Source organism: Rhincodon typus, chromosome 27 (genome assembly GCF_021869965.1).
Source record: "Rhincodon typus isolate 14 chromosome 27, sRhiTyp1.1, whole genome shotgun sequence".
In the NCBI taxonomy this organism is placed as follows: Eukaryota; Metazoa; Chordata; class Chondrichthyes; order Orectolobiformes; family Rhincodontidae; genus Rhincodon; species Rhincodon typus.
The window spans coordinates 37,614,569-37,634,938 of record NC_063358.1 but is presented as its reverse complement, the minus strand read 5'-3'; the positions used below and the strand labels follow the sequence as shown (position 1 = coordinate 37,634,938).

At 39.6% G+C, this 20,370-nt stretch overlaps 1 protein-coding gene across 1 annotated transcript in view; it reads left to right on the top strand.

Moving 5' to 3' along the window:
• The window catches only part of inpp5b (inositol polyphosphate-5-phosphatase B), a 244,184-nt gene that overhangs the window by 91,210 nt on the left and 132,604 nt on the right, over nt 1-20,370 (top strand). Inside the window, exons 3-4 of the mRNA XM_048613275.1 lie at nt 7,397-7,420; nt 11,711-11,821. Coding sequence (XP_048469232.1) covers nt 7,397-7,420; nt 11,711-11,821 — 135 coding nt within the window. The remainder of the gene's footprint in view (nt 1-7,396; nt 7,421-11,710; nt 11,822-20,370) is intronic.

The window sequence follows — 20,370 nt, the reverse complement described above, 5'->3', positions numbered from 1 at the left end:
CCAGCTCTACACCTTGTTACCTCTTATCATTGACTTGCAGCTGTTGTGCTTCTAGATATGATACTAGATAATGTATGAAAGTGGCCCAGTGTTTTGATCCTCTTGAGGATAAATATTTTTCTCCTATTAGAAGCTTTCCTGAAGTGGTCAAGTCGGTGCTCTGAATTTGCCTCATAGGAAATTAACTTGGTCACTGCAGTTCAGCAGCTTTGACACTTGGTTTCAATGCAGCCAGTATTTAAACAAGTTGAAACATCAATAAGGCTAATACAAAAGTATTTAATTTCAGCACTTGGCAAATGTTTTGTTTAAATTAACAGCCTCTTGTGCACTTTATCCTTCACAAGAGTATGATAATCTAGACTTTAGTAATATGCACGCTGTAAAAGTGAAAACCTGGGGAAAAGAAAACGCCCTGGACATGGAGGTTGACAAAATATCAGATCCGTACCCTCAAGTAAAGCTCCAGGGCCAGATAGAATCCCAGGAGACATTTACAAATCTGGGCACCAAGATCCATCAGACACTCATCTCACAAATTGTGCGATCATCAAGCAATTCCTTAGGAGTTCACAATTGTTTACTTGCATCGAGACAAATGACAAAAATCTCTGTGTGGCAACCAGAAAAAAAATTTGCTGCTTGTAAGATTTGAGCAAAGTTTCTAAAACCAAAGAACGCACATGTAACGGCAGAAAATCAAAGTGGGTTCAAGGAAAGGTGAAGCTCTCACAACATTATCTTCATTGTATGGGAAATAGAAGAGAAATTTTGTGAGCAACAGACGGTACTCCGCTGTGCTTTTGTTGACATGATGAAGGCCTTTGACCTAGTAATTAGAGAGTCCTTGTGGAATGTCTTAGCCATATTTGGATGGTCTGGTTGAGCTGTAAATTGGATACAGCAAACATGACGAAATGATGGGCAGAGTCACTGACTGTGGTGAATAGACTGACCCTTTTTTCAGAACAAATCGTATGAAACAGAGGTATGTCGTGACACTTATGCTTTTCAGTCTATTCCTTGCTGCTATGTTTTCTATGTTGATGACTCTGGGCTAACCATCATCTTAAGGAAGACAAAGGTACTCCTCCAATTGCCACCAAATTCTGACTATACCTAACCTCCAATAACTGTCAATGGCATAACCCTGAAGGCTGTAGATAACTTCACGTAGAAGCTCCAGAAATACCTGTATGTATAAAGTGCTAAATAGAATTGACAGTAATCTCAACATTTACACAAGAGAATGTGGATGAAATGTGTTATTAAATTTTGAACAAAACTTGCTGTGTGTAAAGATGTGGTGATACCTACCATGCTATATGCCTGAGAGACATGGACAGTTTATTCCAGACATACTAGACAGATGGATAATTTCTCCGTGAGATGCACTTGGAACTACGTGGGCATCAAATGGGAGGACAAAGTGTTCAACAGTCAAGTATTTTAAAGAGCAGAAATGTCTGGAATTGAAGCAGTCCTCATCAGAAACCAAATCAGATATTTGGACATGTCATACATATGAACGCCGATAAAATCTCGAAAGTGATCTCCTTTTCACAACTCAAACTTGGACACTGCCTCTGAGGTAAACTGGGATTATGGATCAAGGATCTCTTGGAGAGAAACCTCAGGATATTTGATTTGTCTAGCAGGCCGGGAGAGAAATGCTGAGAACATATTACCTGGGGTTTGATATCAAATACTGGCACATTTTCTTTGATCAGCAAAAAAGGTACAGAGAGCCAAGGACAAAGACAAGTGACACAGAACTGGCAATCCCAACAAAATCAGGTCATTTTGATTGAAAGCCACACAGGTCTGCAATCAGAATACAAAATTATCCTGTAACAACAGATGACTCCACACTTTGAAGGAACCATCACTTTGAATAAAAAAGGAATGTCTATGATGACGAGTGATATTCTAACGCGTTTGCAACCTTTTAGATCAAGAGGATTTTATATTTAAAGTAATATTGATGTTTTTGTAGTTTTCATATGGCTGTGCTTTTCATCTCAGTTACTTTTACTCTTATTATTAGTTATGTTATTAAAGCATAAGTTTAAGGCCAAAAACTATTAACTTGCTACCCTGATATGGTTGTTCTGTTGGCAATGCGCTAATTAAAGGGAAATAAAAGGTTTGCCTCATCATTGCATAATCAGTGATACTGCATCCAATTAAGTCAGAATGATGTAATGATCATGGATGTGCAATATGCCATAATCATTCTCATTAGTATGTACTCTGAGATCATAGCTGATTTGTGACTTAGCCCCGTATACCTGTGTTTTCCTTGTATCTGTTCATACTTTAGCTTCATGAAAATCTCAGATTTAAAATCAATATTTGACCTAGTATCAACTACCATTTCCAGGAGTGAAACTTCTGTCGTTCTTTATATGTAGAAGTGTTTCCTTGTCTTACTGCTGAAATGTTTGTCTCTAATTTTTAGATAGGGTGCTTTGTTCTAGACCAGCAGGAAAAGTTTCGGTGTATGCCATTTCTTTTCCCTTAATATATTGAAAACCTTGAGAAAATCACGAACCTATTGAATTCCAAGGAATTTAAAAATGCTTTGTGCAATCAGTTTTCATTTTTGATATTCGGAGTCCAGTTATCATTCTGGTAAATCTACGCTGCACTCATTCCAAGGCCAATATGTCCTTGAGCTACCCAGAACTGCTAACAGTACTTCTGGTGTGGTACTTTGGAAGTAAAGGTTTTTCTCCTTTGCTTTCCAATCCTGTAGATTTAAAGGCTAAAATTCCATTTGACGTAATTGTTTTCTTTACCTATTCAGACATTTGAATGATCAAAAATCCTAGACTCACAAGTCTTTTTGGACTCCACTGTTTTTAACTTTTTACCATTCAAGAAGTCTCCTGTTTTAATCTTCTTATGTCAAAAATGGATGATCATGCATTTGCGGACATTGTGCAAGCATTGCCTGAAGGCAGTTCCTTGGCTCATTGTCTGCTCATCCATCGTCCTGAGCCTTTTGCTCAGTGGTTTTTGTTAGTGGTGATTTGTCATTCTTTTTCATCCTCAGGGGTAGGGTGAGGTGGCAGGTACCAAGTCTGTCGTGGCTAAAAGAACATTCAAACCCACATTGTTGGTATTATCCTGAAGCACAGGCTAGCCTTCTAAGCAACCAGCCCCTAACCGATCACTATTGCTATGTTTCCAGTTACACACTTAAAATGCTGCTGTCATTATCATCAGAATATTTTGGGATGTAACTTTCTTTTTCCCATCTAAGACATTAACAAATAGATGAATAGTTGAGGCCCTGATACTGATTTTTGCAGGATACCAGTAGTCCTATCATGCCAATCAGAATACTTGCCCATAATGCCTGTACTAGATATGTAGAAAGATTTAAGGCACAGAAAAAGGTCACTCATCTGTTGTATCTGTCAATGGAAGAAAACTACCCAATTCTCAGCACACATTCAGTCCCTTGAATTGTAGTCCTCCAGCTGTGTCACCTCAGTTATGTTTTCCAAATCATTTTTTTTAAAATGACATGACCCTCTTTGCTCTTTTGTTCTTTAAGTCTCTGAGTTCCAGACCTCTGACCCATCTGGGTAAAAATATTACACCTCAACACCCCTGTGATCCTTCTGTGATTCTTGCCCTCTGTTTATTGACCTTTCTGATAACAGAAATATGTGTTTCTTAACCGCTCTATTTAGGACCATAATATATTTTTATGGCCTCCGTTGTTCCAAAGTAAACCCAATCTAACCAATTTTACCTCAGAATGAACAAACATCTTTTCCTGGCAGCACCCTTGTAGAAGTTTTCAGTGCCCTCTCTGGTGTGATCACATTCTGCTGTAATGTGGTGGTGAAAACTGCACACAGTGCTCTGGCAGTGGTCTACTTCATGTTGGTATAAGCACCCTGTCCATATACTCTAAGTCAATAAGATAAGGAATTTCAGATGCCTTTTGTCCACTTTAACAATCTGTCTTCCTGTTTTCAGAATCTGGAGACATAGGGCCAGACTTTTAAAAAATGTCAGGTGAGACACAGATGTGGAATTGCTGCCTCATTTCTGTTTTTGCCAGCCTAGAGAAAGGAACAGACCCTGACACATTCAGGATGGAAATGTGAATTCACCAGGGCCATTTTAACTTTGTGACAAGTTCAAACAGACCTCTTTCTGATTCTTAAAAGACCTTTAACCTGTAATACGGAAATTACAAATTGATAGGTTAGATGTAAATGCTCTTAAAGGGCATATAAGATCTATATTACTGACAGGGTCTGAGTTTATAGTCCATTGACCTATAAACATGAAAACTCTCCGTCAGTGAGCGTTTTAATTAAAAAAAAGTCCTCGACTGGACTACTTGGATTGCTGGGCTATCAGGTGTAGATGAAAAAAAAACTGTATTTTCTTGCAGTTTTAACTGACTTTCTTGTTAGACATTTCTCAAAGCTATTATTAACATCAATGCGAATGCTTGGATGAGTTTCAGACAGTACAGTTATATCATTGGAGTATTCTGCATTCACGCTTGGATTGACAGTTGTTTCAAAAGTCTTCTAAAGGATTAGTTGTCTTTGTGTCATCTGAATAGAAGTTTGTTTTTAACAATCAACTAACCACTTGAAATTCAAGAACTTTGAATGGATGTCTTTAATGGGTGCATTTTCTCACTCATTACGTTGGATTGAAAGCCATATTGCATCGTGAGCAGTTTCTTTTCTTCATCACATGGTTCTTGAGGTCCGCCCATTGTGGACTGTGAATGAGTATCAATGGAGGTGATATGGAATAAGAAGAACTAATGAGAGGTTAGAAGGAGACATGTGAGTAGGTGGAGAGGCATGAGTTGGCACAAAGGTGGCATGTTGGAGATGAGTGAGAAGTGAAGACTGGAGGACCTAACAGATTCTAAAACAACTGGAATGAAATCCTAGAGGATCAGGGCACTCCTAGCCAGATTGCCTTGGGAATAATTTGTTTCTGTGGCCACATTGATTCTGCTTCTGAGTTTGGCAGGCCTAACTCAATCATACACACCACCTGTCACAGCTAGCATTAGTCATAATGGAATTCCTTAAACCAAGATGGGTCTGCCGAGTCAGGAAATTACCTCGACAGTGAAAATCCGGCACTTGCTGTCCTGGGTTCCTTTATTCCCCAATACTTTTGGAATACGATTATGTATTGTAACCATGATGTGAAAGTGCCAGTGTTGGACTGGGTTGAGCAAGGTCAAAAGTCACATGACACCAGGTTATTGTCTGACATTCGCTTTCAGAGTGTCGCTACGCCTGATGAATGAGCAACGCTCAGAAAGCTAGTGTTTTCAAATAAACCTGTTGGACTATAATCTGGTGTCATGTGATTTTTGACATTATTTGTTGTGTATTCTCTTGCGTTGTTGTTCTCCTCAACTGCATTCCCTTGCATGTTTCCAGATTGAATTCCATTTTGCACTTTTCTGCTCGACCTAGCCAGATAGTTCTATTTTTACAACAAAGAAAAGCAGTCCTCTAGAACATCAGAGATAACAAGGTGTAGAGCTGGATGAACACAGCAGGCCAAGCAGCATCAGAGGAGCAGGAAGGCTGACGTTTCGGGCCTAGACCCTTCTTCAGAAAAGAACATCATTGGAACACCTTTAGAACATCATTCATTATTTTCATTCTCAACCTTGTGTTATACCCAACAACTATCTTTATCCATGTGGTCACATTCTGCTTTACTTCATTTATTGTTACCTTTGGCATAAACCTCCAATTTATTTCTTTCATCTTTTTTATTTCTTATTTATTAAGCTTTCTCAAACATTGGTCAAGCATGGCCTCCCTTTTAAAAACCTGTGCTTTTATAGTTCCTGTTGAGACCAGTAATTTCTGAAAAAAAGGAATCTCCACAAAGCCAACAGAAGGAAAACTGATGGACAGCACTTCACTTTTTAAAACTTTTACTGTAGCAAACCACCTGAAAACACCGTAATGCAAATGTTAACAGGAGAAGGAGAATGCAAACAAAAAGGCAAATTTCACTTTAAATAGTAGATATACAAAGAGGTACCTCACATAGTTACAAGTACTGACATTAAGTCTTCCACAGATGTGGCACCATAGGTAATCTCACAGTCTTTCCAATTCAGCCTCTGTTTGTAGGATCTCTCATTTCCCATTAAATCATTTCAGCTCCTGAGTTTCCACAACTAGTAGCTATATTCCATTTGAAGGCCCTGGATCATTTTCCAATGACCAGTGAACCAGGAGGCACGGATTCAAGACCTGCATGTTCCAGAGGTGTGTGATGACGTCTCTGAATAGGTTGATTAGAAAATCAAAACAAAAATCACTTACTGCTGACAAGATGCATATCCACAACTACACTTGGTTCGTGAGGATTCTGATGGTACAGAATTCCTAGAAACTCCTTTCATAAACTCCTTTAAATGGATTGTTGGGCTCTGGACAACATTGAAGCAGTAGCAATGATCTTGTCCAGTCCACGATCCCTCGCCCTTCTTATCGTTATCTCCTTGTATTTTTCAACTGTATGACACATATGTTGTCTCTGCTGTTTTGTCACATACATGCTTCACAGAAGGATCTTTTTCAAAACTGCCAAACAAAAAATTATTCCATTTGGAGGGAACCTTGTTTGTTTTCTCGCTCGTGAATTCTGTGTGTTCTTAACTGCCAAACAGGATCATGGTGTGAAACCCAACCTCACTGCAATTAACGTTTTGTTACTCTTTACTTCTTAGTTGTTCATTCGTATTGAAACCTCAGGTCACACAGACATTCCTTGGAGTCCAATGATGTGATAAAGGGAGAACAAATTAACCCACTTTCAGAATGTTCCCCAGTTCATATTGGTCTTAAAGGGGACAATGCACAAAAGCCAAATGCAAGCTTTTCCCAAAGCACATGGGTCATTACAGTGTTATCTGCTCCTGATTAGTAATTTGTGAGATGGTGCAAACGAGGAGTGATTGAATATGTGATAATCACTAATAAATCCATTGGGGAATTCAGAGATAAAGTTGCTATTTTTGCCACATGAGTAGTTGTACCAATTACATAGTACAGATGCATTTAACTGGAAGTTAGATAAGCACATGAGGGTCAAATGTAGTAAGGTGGGAGTAGGGTTTTGTGAAGCATGAACACTGACATGGACAAGTTGGGATTGAATGACCTGCCTTGTACTGTAAATTCTGTATAATCCAACAACTGAAATAAGATGAACTGGTAGTGAATGCAAGAGAGGAAATTTCTGATCTAATACCTATTGTCAGTCCTCTTTAACGTTGTACATGTTGTATTCAAATGAATAAATATACCAACGATATTTAGCTCTGCGTAATGTGAATATTCTGATTATTTTTCCATTTGCTTTTCAGTGTTTCAGGATACACATGTCATAGGTAAGTCTTATTTGTTTTAATTAAGTCATGCATATATCAAAATTAACAAATTCATACTTACACATTTATATCGTGCCTTTAAGACAAGAAAACATTTTAAGCTGCTTCACGGAGGTGTAATTTAAAGAAAGTGAAACTGCATCAAAGGAATGAAGTATTAGGAAGGACAATTAAAAAATTGATCAAAGAGGAGTGTGACAAGGAGGATATTAGTAGAGAAGAGGTAAGTGAAGAGTGTAAAAAGGAAATCCTAGACCATGAGGCTGGCTGAACGTGCAGCCATCAATTGTGGGGAATTACCTACAAGATTAGGTCAAAAGAACAGAGATTTCAGAGAGTAGTGTTTTGTTTTGGAAGCGATTGTTGGAGTGATGCAGAACATGAAAGGACTTGAATTTGAGATTCAGAATTTTAAATTGAAGGCATTGCGGGACTTGGAGCTTAATGTAGGTCACAATGGATAGAAGTGACCAGTTAACAGGACTTGAATACAAAATTTTGTATTTTACGAACTCATTCATTAGATGTGGGCATCGCTGGCTGGGCCAGTATTTATTGTCCATCTCTAATTGCCCAGAGGACAGTGAAGAATCAATCACATTGCTGTGGGTCTAGAATCACATGTAGGCTAAACCAGGTCATGATGGCAGTTTCCATCTCTAAAGGACATTCATGAATCAGATGGGTTTTCTTGGTAGTCAACAATGGTTTCATGATCATCATTCAACTTTTAATTGCAGATTTTTATTGAATTCAGTGCTAACAGTCTACCCAGAACAATACCTGGATCTCTGAATTAATAGTCAAGTGATCATATCACGAGGCCTTTGCTAGAAGTCATGGAGTATGTGAAGTTATCATTTCTGGTGTGCAGCAAACTTTGAGGGCTTTGAAAGTGTTACTCTGAAATTGGCCATATTCAACTTCCTCCAAGAAGTTAACTTGACCACAAATGCTGACTAATGAACATTCAGTCTTGCCAGTTAGACCACTTCCTTTGTGATGACAAGTTACTGAGTATCTTTAAACAGTCCCAGGGATGGGAAGAGCCTTGGGTCTAAGTTTTGAATTATTGGGCAAGGCAAAATGTTTCCCAGACTGTTCGAGAATTTATAGAATGATGACATAGTTTGGAGTTAGAGAGAGGACAGAGGCGACTTAAGGGAGAATTGGGACTTAGTAGCAGTGCTTTTATGCATTTGAAAAGTTAACATGCCTTTTGCTGTGCTGGTGAGCTTTTGCTAACTGGCAAGTTAACTATAAGATATCAGATAATGAAGTTATGAACTTTTGCGACCTTTTCATATAAGAGCATTGAATTTTAGTCATTCAGCAGCTCATAACAAGGAAAATCCTGAGTAATTTTTCCACTGTGGGTTAAAAAATATTGGACAGTAGAAGATTGCAACACATCTAATGAAAGAGGTTAAAAACAAGTTGGAAATGTGAAGCATAGAGAAGCACTTACTGTCCATCAGCCAGTACTGGCCACTTTGACTTCAATCCCAGTCTTCCATGTGGCCTGACTGAACTTGTGGACAGCTACTGTTCACCAAAACTTTACCCTTGTGCTTGTGTATTTTACAATCACCAATTATTCTTATAACTTTTTCAAAACACTTGATATTCAGATTTCTAAAGCTTGTTTTACACCCAGGCTCCTTTTAAAATAGAAAGAAAATTAAGAATAATTACATACTACTACAAATCCAATATTGTTTAAGAACTTTTGTTTTGTCCTATGGATGTGATAGATTTGACAAAGCCGTGTTTCAATTGTTCACCCCAGCTCCCTTGAGAAGGCAACAGTGGGCTTTCCCCTTGAAGTGCTGCAGGCCATGGGATGATTGGTCGGTGCAGTTCTTGAATGTTTCAACGTTATCAGTCTTTCACTAGCTACTAAGTGCAACCTCCACATGGTTTTGTTTGAGATTTGGCACTGTAATTACTCAGTACATCTCTGCTGCAGACGTGATCTCCAAGGTGTGACCTGCAAATATTTTGCAGTGGCTTTTGTGATAAATATGTATGTTATCATTTGCAAATTTGTATTTTTAAAAATTAGAGGCAGGTCGATTCTAGTGGTGGTATTTTTGTGAAGTCAGAAAGCAATTTGGAAAAGTGACCAAAGTATATCATTTCGAAGAAACCATGGGACTATGTGAAATGGCTATCAGGATACCTTTCATATTAATTGAAGGCATGTTTATATTGTTGAGGCTATGACATATGGAGAAATAGACCTGTTACTACTAGTTTTAGTTTTGACCAGTTTAGAAGAATCAAGAGTTCAGTTCAGAAGAGAAGTTTCCTCTGAGCAGAAGAATCAAGTTTTCATTTTACAAGAACAATTCACTTTTAGCAGAAGGTTGTTAGTTTATGAAGTCTCCAGGCTGTGATAATTTGATTAGAAATTTTCAACTTGTCAGAACATGCAAAGAGGTTTAAGCCAGCAGAATTGGACTGGACTGAAGCTGTTGAATTAGTCCCAGAATAAAAACGAGAAAGAGTTTAAGCAAAAGAGTTGAGATAGGTTTGTATTTCTGCGGGATTGAATGTCTAAAGGATTTTGCTGAGAAATGGGTTGAAACTTTGTTTTGCTGTTTATATAGATTTTTTAAACTGTGTTCCATACATAGCTTTGCATTTTTGGATTTTGCATAATAGGCTTGTGTCCTTCAGTTATGTTCTGATGGAAGCTAACTATTTGTACCAATAACACCAGCATTGATGGTGGAAAGTGAAAATCATCCCAGTTACTTTGCACCTTAAAGGCTGAACATTTTCAGCCTTGTGTGAATATGTTTCGGTGACTAACCACCATGGTAACCAACTGCAAACATTAAACTTATGATCTATTAAGCCACGTGTCACTCTGGAATCTGATTTCTCCAGTATTACCAGCTGTGATCGTATCATTTTTTGGTACTAAAGCCGTAGATGCATTGGTGGTAGTTTGTCATGTGTAGAATCATGTACATAAAAATACAAGACCATGACATTTTCTGATTAATGCAATTATAAAGAGATCTTTCACTTCTAAGCTGTAGATTTTGTTGTGCTGGAAATTATTGGGATTTTTACATATTTTCAGTTGATGCATAATGGTATTAGACTCTATTCATTTTTGCAACTGGTTCCTTTGTTTTCTCTCCAATCTTTGTACAGTCTGTGTGTATAATTTACTCCCACAAAAATGTTAATGTCCTGTAATTTATTGGGATTCAGCATTTTTCGAATTGCTTCTTTGATTCTGGATTGGGGTCGGGCTCAGTATCCCAGAAGTCTTTATTTGCCATCAGTTTGAAGCAGTTTGTAGAGTTTTCAAGTTTTAGGAAGGATTATGTAGATTTACCTTTTACTTTGTACTCTTTTGGGGGCCTCATAATTCATTTATTTTTCAAGTTGCTGAACTGCGTGTTCATAATTTTAAAGTTAATTACTCAGTAAAATTAATCACTTCAGAAGTCCTTGAACCTCAGTACCAAATGGTAATTTCCTGTTTTAAATATCCACGACTAAATTGGGGTTTCTATGGCAGGTTGTATTTGAAATTGGAGAAAATCCAAACTTTAAGGGTGCAAAGTAATTGAGAAGGTTTGTACTTTCCTCCACCAACACTGGTGTTATTGGTCCAAATAGGCTTCTATCAGAATTTGTGCCACTGGGTGTCAGTATCATCACCAATAACTGAGAGTTTTCATTTCCGTTTCAATGGGCCAAAAGGCATTAAACTGTTTGTGTTGCGTTTGGAATGTTGCATTTATATTTGTAGTTTTTATTTAAATGTGCCTACTCATACGGAATTGTGGCGTATTGAATGATAAGTTTGACAAGTTAAAAATTGTTGCTTGTAATTTGATGTCTACTTTATATTTCTAAACTACAAAACATGTCAAGTTCATCGAGAAAGTTTTGCCTGGCATATACCCTTTCCTGTGATAATCATCAAAATACTTGAGATTCCTATCCGGATATTGGTTTAAGAAAGCAGGTAAAGTTCTCCCATTTTAGTGCAGAGCATGAAATATACTTGGAACATTTTAAGCAATTTTGTTTCAGCTTTGAAAGTGATGCTTTGAAACGTAGACAGGTTTGTAGATAAAGAATAAAGCCAGCTCTGTGCCTTAATCTGAAACAAGTCTCATGATGCACTGTCTTCTCTGTTTATGATGAGCTGATGATTTAATATAGGCAACAGTGAAGGCTGGATAGTTTGGCCTGTATGCACGCTGCTTTATATGACCAACTGTAACACTGTGTTCTGAGCAGCATGTTGACACTCTGCAGGTTCTGATACGACAGTCAAAATAACATCAAGAGATGTTGATCTAGAACTTTGGCTTCCCTTTGGATCACAAGCCAAGATCTTTCTACAGGAAGCCCACAAAGCATGTGAAGGTAAGAGAATATCTGATACACTTCGATTTATTCTTGAGCAGTTTTAAATGAGAAGACTGAAAAAAAGATACAAGAAAATCTGAGGCGAGTGGTAATTTTCAGGGCTGGAAGCAGGATAGGCCGAGTCATTACCCCATTGGAATTCATGCTGGGGATGCTAAGGCAGGCAATTAGTGCTTCTGAATCATTGAAGTCAACATCCTAACAGAGGAGAATATAAATGAAAGCAGGATGGGTGGGTCTATAATCTGTGGAGCTTAGAATGGCACCACCACTGTGTACTGCAGTTCTGCACGGGACAGGAAATGGGCCTAATGATTGTTTTCCAGGATGGTTTCGTCACGTTGAACATTGAAAATTGTTTGTGGTGCCATGTTCAGTTTCCTTTCTGAAAATTTACTTTTGATTTTAATTTTCACCCACACCTGTGGGCTTTGCCACTGAGTGGTGGGAGAAAGACAAATTGTGATTTAACAATAATTTATTTGGAGGAGGGCTAATTTAAGTGAATTAAAAGGGGGATCTGGCACAAATAGAATAGAATCAAAGGATTATAGTCAAAACAATTGAACAATGGTGGGACTTCAAAGAACAGAACTTTAAGGTGCAGAGTAGACAGATTCTCATGAGAAGGAAAGAATGGGCAATCAAAATTGGTGCTTCCTGGATGATGAAAGGTATAAAGGTAAATAAATAGTTGAGGTATATAGATAGTAAAGACATGGAGATAAGACATACAACAAATGTAAGATTCACAGGAAGTGCAGAAGGACACACAAAAAAAGGAATGGGAGGGACAAATAAAGTATATGAGAATATATTAGTAGATAATATGAAAGGAAACTCTGTTCTATGCAAACAAATAAATATTAAAAGAGTAGTCAAAGGAAGGATGGGGCCTGAAAAGGGGATCTTGTGAAGGCAGACAGCTGAGATATGAAATTAGCACTTTGGCAGCATAATCCTCTTTACTGTAGAGAGATACAATGTCTCAGAAAAGAAGAATGTCGAAAAAATGTGCAGGATAGAAATATATAAAAACAAAGTACTTTGAAATGTTTGTGACACACAAATTAGACATCACACCCAGTGTTGATAGGATGCATCCTAAGATGAAATAATTGTGGGTGCCCTTGTTAGAATCTTCCAATGACCTGAAGGAGGTTTTAGGGTTTTACATATGTTGAGCCCCAATTCAACAAAGGAAAGATGGGTAAATCCAACCTCTACAGGGAAGACAGCCTAATGTTGTTGGTGGTAAAACTTTTAGAAGCAATAATTTGTGACAAAATTATTTGGTTTTTCAGGAGAAAGTGTTAATAAATGAAAGCCAACATGAATTTGCTGGAGACAAATCGTATGTGATTAACTTGCTTAAGTTCTTTAAGTACTGAGGAAGAATGGGAAGCAGGAAATGGCAGTGAAGAAGGTTTGTCAGAAGGGGGCAAACTGACTAAGGCTGATCAAGGGAGTTATGAGTAGTATCATATTGAAATGAAAAACATACAATGTTGCAAAGATTAATGATAAACCAGAGCATTGGGAAAGTTTTATAAGCTAACAAAAGATGACCAAAAAATAATAAAGATGAAGAAAAGTAATCTGAGGGCATTCGAGCAAGTGATGTAAAAATAGACTGTTAGAGCTTCTTTAAGTATGTAAAAAGGAAGAGAGAGGCCCTTAGAGAATGAGGCTGGGGAAATAATAATGGGGAACCAGGAAATTACAGAGCTGTTGGATAATGATTTTGCATCAGTCTTCATGAGAGATTACACAATTAGTATTCAAAATATAAAATAATCAAGGGTCAAAAGATTCAGGAGGTGAGTGGAAAGGGGTGATGCAGAAATAAACTCAATTACTGTCACGAGCTAAAATGTAATGGGAAACTAAAGGGGCAAAAGGGAATGGTAACCTGCAGGATGTTGATAGTGTGGGATTCAGTGATGGTAACATCATTGAATGTCAAGGGGCAGTGGTTCGGCTGTCTCTTATTGGTGATGGTCATAGTCTGGCATCTGTGGGTCATGAATGTTACTTGCCACTTATCTATCCAAGCCTGAATATTGTTCAGATCTTGTTGCATTTGAACACGGACTGCTTCAGTATCTGAGGTGTCACGAATGGTGCTGAACATATCGTAATCATCAGTGAACATCCCCACTTCTGACCTTATGATGGGAGGAATCTCATTGAAGAAGCAGCTGAACATTGTTGTGCCAAGGACACTACCCTGAGGAACTCCTGCTGAGATGACTGAACTCCAACAACAAAACCATCTTCCTATGTGCTAGATATGACTGCAGCCAGCAGAGAGTTTGCCCCCTAGTACCAATTGATTCCAGTTTTGTGAGATTTGCCTGATCCCATACTTGATTGAAGCAGCTTTGATGTCAAAGGCTGTCACTCTCACCTCCCTCTGGAATTTAGCTCTTTTGTCCGTGTTTGAACCAAGGCCATAATGAGGTCAGGAGCTGAGGGTGCCTGACGGAATCCAGACTGGGCGTCACTGAGCAGGTTATTGCTGAACAGGTGCTGCTTGATATCACTGTTGATGACACCTTCCATCATTTTACTGATGTTTGAGAGTAGATTGATGGGGTGGTAATTGGCTGGGTTGGATTTGTCCTACATTTTATGTACAGGACATGGACAATTTTCCACGTTGTTGGGTAGATGCCAGTGTTGTAACTGTACTGGAAGAGCTTGGCTACAGGAGCACAAGTTTTTAGTACCATTGCTGGAATGGTGTCAGGACCTGTAGTCTTTGCAGTATCCAGTGTCTCCAACTGTTTCTTGATGTCGCATGGTGTGAATCGATTTGGCTGAAGACTGGTATCCGTCATGTTGGGACCATGGGAGGAGGTCGAGGTGAATCATCCACTCAATAATTCTGGCTGAAGGTTGCTGTGAATGTTTCAGCCTTATCTTTTGCACTGATGTGCTGGGCTCCTCCATTGTTGAGGATGAGGATATTTGTGGAGCCTCTTCCTCCAGTGAATTGTTTAATTGTCCACTACCTTTCATGACCGGATGTGGCGGGACTGCAGAGATTAGATCTGATCTGTTGGTTGTGGGACCGCTAAACTTTGTCTTTCACTTGTTGCTTATGCTGTTTGGCGTGCAAGTAGCCCTGTTTGGTAGCTTCACCAGGTTGACACCTCAGTTTTGGGTATGCCTGGTGCTGCTCCTTGCATGCCCTCCTGCACTCTCCATTGAACCAAGGTTGATCCCTTGGCTTGATGTTAATGGTTGAGTGGGGGACATGCCAGGCCATGACATTCAGATTGTGCTGGAGTACAGTTCTGTTGCTGTTGATGGCCCACGGCACCTCGTGGATGTCCAGTCTTGAGTTGCTAGATCTGTTTGAAATTTATCTCATTTAGCATGGTGCCATACAACATGATGGAAGTTATTCTCAAAGTGAAGGCAGGACTTTGTCTCCATAACGACTGTGTGGTGGCCACTCTTACCAGACAGATGCATCTGCTGCTGGCAGATTGGTAAGGATGAGGTCAAGTATGTCTTTTCCCCTGTTGCTGGTTCCCTCACCATCTGCTGCAGACACAGTCTAGCAGCTATGTTCTTTAGGACCTGATCAGCTCAATTGGTAGTACTGCTGCCAAGCCGCTCTTGGTGGTAGACATTGAAATCCACCAACCCAGAGTATATTTTTGCCCTTGCCATCTTCAATGCTTCCTCCAAGTATTGTTCAACATGGAGGAGTACCATTTCATCAGCCGAGGCAGCATGGTACATCGTAATCAGGAGGTTTCCTTGCCCATGTTTAACCTGAGGCATGAGACTTCATGATGTCTGGAGTCATTGGTGAGGACTTCCGAGATGACTCCCTCCTGACTGTATCCCACTGTGCTGACACCTCTGCTGGGTCTGTCTTCCAGTACGACAGGACATATCCAGTAATGGTGGTAGTGGTGTCTGGGACATTGTCTGGAGGGTATGATTCCATGAGTGTGACTCCATTGCTTGACTGGTTTGTGAGACGGCTCTCCCAATTTTGGCACTAGCCCCCAGACGTTAGTAAGGAGGACTTTGCAGGGTCAACAGGGCTGTTTCTGTGTTGTCTTTTCCATTGCCTAGGTGAGCCATCTGATTTTATTTCTTTGAGACTATGTAGCAGTTGTTACAGCTGAATGGTTTACTTGGCCATTTCAGAGGGCAATTGAGAGTCAACCACATTGCAGTGGCTCTGGAATCACATGTAGACCAGACCAGGTGAGGATGGCAGATTTCCTTCCCTAGAGGATATTAGTGAGCCAGGTGGGTTTTTCCAACACTTGGCAATGATTTCATGGTCATCAGTAGATTCTTAATTACAGGTATTTTTATCGAATTTAAATTCTGCGATTTGCTGTGATGGGGATTGAACCTGGGTCCGCAGAACATAACTGATTTTCTGGATTAATAGCCCCCGATAATACCACAAGGCCATCGTCTCCCCTTGGTATCAGGGCTAAAAGATTTCAGTTTCATGGACAAACTAGAGGAGCTGGTGGTATGCTACTTGGAGTAGATAAGGTTAAGTAGCGATTTGATAGATGTATTCAGAGCCCTGAAGTATTTTGAATGGATAATTAAGCAGAAAATGTTTCTGTTAGTAGAATACCAGTAAACAGAGAGCACAGATAATTGGCAAAAGAACCAGAGGTGAAATGAGGACTAAATTGTTACAAATCAAGTTGTTGTGATCATGAATGTGCTGTCTGAAAGAAACAAATTCAAACGGTAGCATTCGTGCAGAATTGGATAATGCTTGAGAGAAAAGAATTAGCGGGCACTGAGTGAAGAAGATGGGAACGGAATGAATAATATTTTTCAAAGTGCTGGCACAGTGCTAATAGGACAAGTTGCTACCTCCTGTGCCATATCTTTTTGTGTTTCCATACTGTAGTCAAACCTAAAATGGGATTGTGTTCATGGTATTTAACAAAATGCATTGAGTGGTATGGGTACAATGTAAAACAACAAGCTAGCTTCGAGAAAGACTGAACTAAAATAAGACTTTCTTTCCACAGATGCTGCCAGACTTGCTGAGTTTTTTCCGGCAATTTCTGTTTTTGTTTCTGATTCCCAGCATCTGCAGCCCTTTGTTTTATTTTGGTATGTTTTTCCACCCACGCTTAGTGAATTGGTACAACAACAGTTTACATGCAAGATAGTTTTTAAACTTGTTTTTGTTTAAGTTGAGGGCACCAGTCACACAGACTACCAATTTACTACCAATCTTAAATGTATTCATATCTCATTGTGAAATTGACTTCAATGAGTAGATTATTTTGTGGCCCAGCATCAGAAATAAAAAGATGGAAAATGTTTCTGGATGAACAATAACAACAACATCATTTATATTTGCATATAATGTTGTCGCAATTCGGGGACTTTCACAATTCACAAATAAAATTCGACACCAACTTGTACAAGGATATATCAGGACAAGTGAACTAAATTCAGACCAACGGTCTTAGAGGAGGAGAGAGGAATAGAGAAGTTGAGAATTCTACAGTTCAGGGGTATGCAGCTAAAGACGTGGCTGCGGTAATGGAGCGATTAAAGTCAAGAATGTGTAAAATCATACTGATGTTGCAATTTATCAGAACTGGCGGTATAAAATCACTGAGTTCTTTTTCTTAGCTACCTCGTCCAAGCCAAAGAAACTGCAATTCCTTCTCTTATTGCTCTCACATCGCAGTGTTTGTTTTTACATGTATGCTGATGATACCCAGCGTCTGCCACACCACCAGTTCTATTGGCTCCTCCACTGTTGCTAAGCCATCAGACTGCTTATCTGACCTACAGTACTGGATGAGTCAGAGATAGTAGGAACTGAGTAGAGACTTTCTCTGATCAAATATTGGTAAGACTGAAGCCAATATTTTCAGTCTCCTTTCCCAACCAATTCCTTAATTCCTGGCTCCATCCTCTTGTTGACAACCAATTTGAGATTAAACCAGGCAATTCACAATATTGTCACATTCGACTTTGAGATGAGTTCCTGACCTCCTATCTGCATCATTTTTAAGACCTGTTTTGACCTCTAAAATGCATTACCCAATTGTCCTTTTGCAAGTTATTTGTTGCTGAAATTTGCATTCATACTTAGATTCCCTAATTATTCCGATGCACTTTTGACTGATCTTCCTGATTCTACTTCCTTCATAAACATGAAGTAATGCAAAACTGTGCTGTCCATGTCTTAACTCACATCTAGTTATGTTAATCAAAATCTGTCGTTTTGTTTGATAATATTTTTGTGAAGTGCTTTGGGATATTTCATGACCTCCAAGTTGCAAATGTACAGACTGCATTTCTTAATTTTTTTTATTTTTTGATTGTGGATTAAAAGGAGAAAGGACTGTTCTTAAAACTGAGGATTGTGGAATGAATTGTCGCACTTTTGGTAACTAATTAATGGAACAAATTGATGGGTGGCATGTAGCTCAGTGGTTAGAACTGCTGCCTCAGTGCCAGGGACCCAGGTTTGATTTCAGCATTGGGTGACTGTGTGTGTGGAGTTAGCATGTTTTCCCCATGTCTGCGTGGGTTTTCTCCAGGTGCTGTCGTTTCCTCCCACAGTCCAAAGATGTGCAGGTTAGGTGGATGGCAATGCTGAAGTGCCCTGTGGTGTCCAGAGATGTACAGGCTAGGTGGACGAGTCATTCTAAATGCAAGGTTGCAGGGATAGGATGGGGGTTGCTGGGTATGTGCAGATTGCTCTTTGAAGGGTCAGTGTGGACTCAATGAGCCAAATAGCCACTTTCTGCACTATAGAGATTCTACAGTTCTAACTCATTGTGAGTTGTGTTTACACTGTTGCTTTGCTACAGTCGGGGAGGTGAGATAAGACAACAAAGTACCATTGTGTGTGCAGAGAATAATTTGGCTGACAAAACATGCAAGATTCTGAGGGAGTTTGTCAGGGTGGATGTTGAGAAGATGCTTCCACTTGTGGAGGAATCTCATGGAGAATAAAGGGACACTCATTTAAAACTGAGATGAGAAGGAATTTATTTTCCAAGAGAGTAGTTAATGTCTGGAATTCTGTAACCTTGAGAGTTGTGGAGGCTAGATCTCTGAAAATATTTAAAGACTATATAGATAGATAGGTATTTGAAATATTGAGGAGTTGAGGGCCGTGCTGAACAGGCACAAAAGAGAAGTTGAGAACTGGGGAAAAGCAGCTATGATCTTGTTGAATAGTGGGGCCTGGTTGAGGAGCCAAATGCCCTATTCCTGCTTTTATTTCTTATGCTCTTAAATAACATGAACCTGATTGGTTTGAGCAAATATGACTGGGTTTGGATACTGGAAGTTGTTAGCCTGACAACAGCTCCCTGAATGGCCCCTGGGCAGGTGAACAGCTTGGGTGTTGAGAGTCGAGGCTGCAGGAAGAGCATGTTCTGTGTTTCTGTCTTTCTGTGCTGGAAGTACCTAAAGCCTGAAGAAAGCCAGTTATTCACTCCCACCAGATGCTGAAAGCTTTTACCTTTAACCAGTAAACAAGAGACTCTGTAATTAATGTCACTTTTTGCTTCCCACCAAGAAGTGAAAGAACCTAGAGGGATTGAAGAACAGAAGGTCTTGAGAACCAGGTGGAACTGCTCATTGAACCCTGTGGACTGGTTGCAAATGATTTGTGTTTCTCAGTTGCTTTCCTCCACCCATAACACCAGTGGCTTTTTATGTGTGTGTGTGTGTGTGCGTGTGCGTCCCTGCTCGGCTGAGAGGGTTTTAAAGGTTAGAATTTCAACCACTTGGATTATATGTTGCTGGTTCATAGTTTTGTTTATCCATGGCTGTAACTTATTTATTCGTAATTAACAGTAATTCCTGTTAAGTACGTGAATCTAGTCAATCTTTTCCGTTAACCTCATTCCATCAGATTTTGTGTACTCGGATTAAATCATTGACTTCCATGGCGTCCTTGGAACAGTGGGGCTGTCGTACTACCAGTGTGTCATAATATTATATAATTGTAAGTCATCATTTATTGTTGCTGTGCTCACTCATCTACAGTGACTTGCTGTCAAACTGTTTCTTGATTTTTATAATTTTTATCCTTAATTTCAAATCTTCCTTGGCCTTGCCCACAAACCTCATTCCCCTAACCAACTTGAATTGAGGTCCACATTGATGCCATTGGGCTGCAGGGTTCCCAAGCGGAATATGCGTTGCTGTTCCTGCAACCTTCGGGTAGCATCGTTGTGGCACTGCAGGAGGCCCAGGATGGACATGTCATCTGAGGAATGGGAGGGGGAGTTGAAATGGTTCGCGACTGGGAGATGCAGTTGTTTAGTGCGAACTGAGCGTAGGTGTTCTGCAAAACGGTCTTCAAGCCTCCGCTTGGTTTCCCCGATGGAGAGGAGGCCACAACGGGAACAGCGGATGCAGTATACCACATTAGCAGATGTGCAGGTTAACATCTGCTTGATGTGGAAAGTCTTCTTGGGGCCTGGGATGGGGGTGAGGGGGGAGGTGTAGGGGCAGGTGTAGCACTTCCTGCGGTTGCGGGGAAAAGTGCCGGGTGTGGT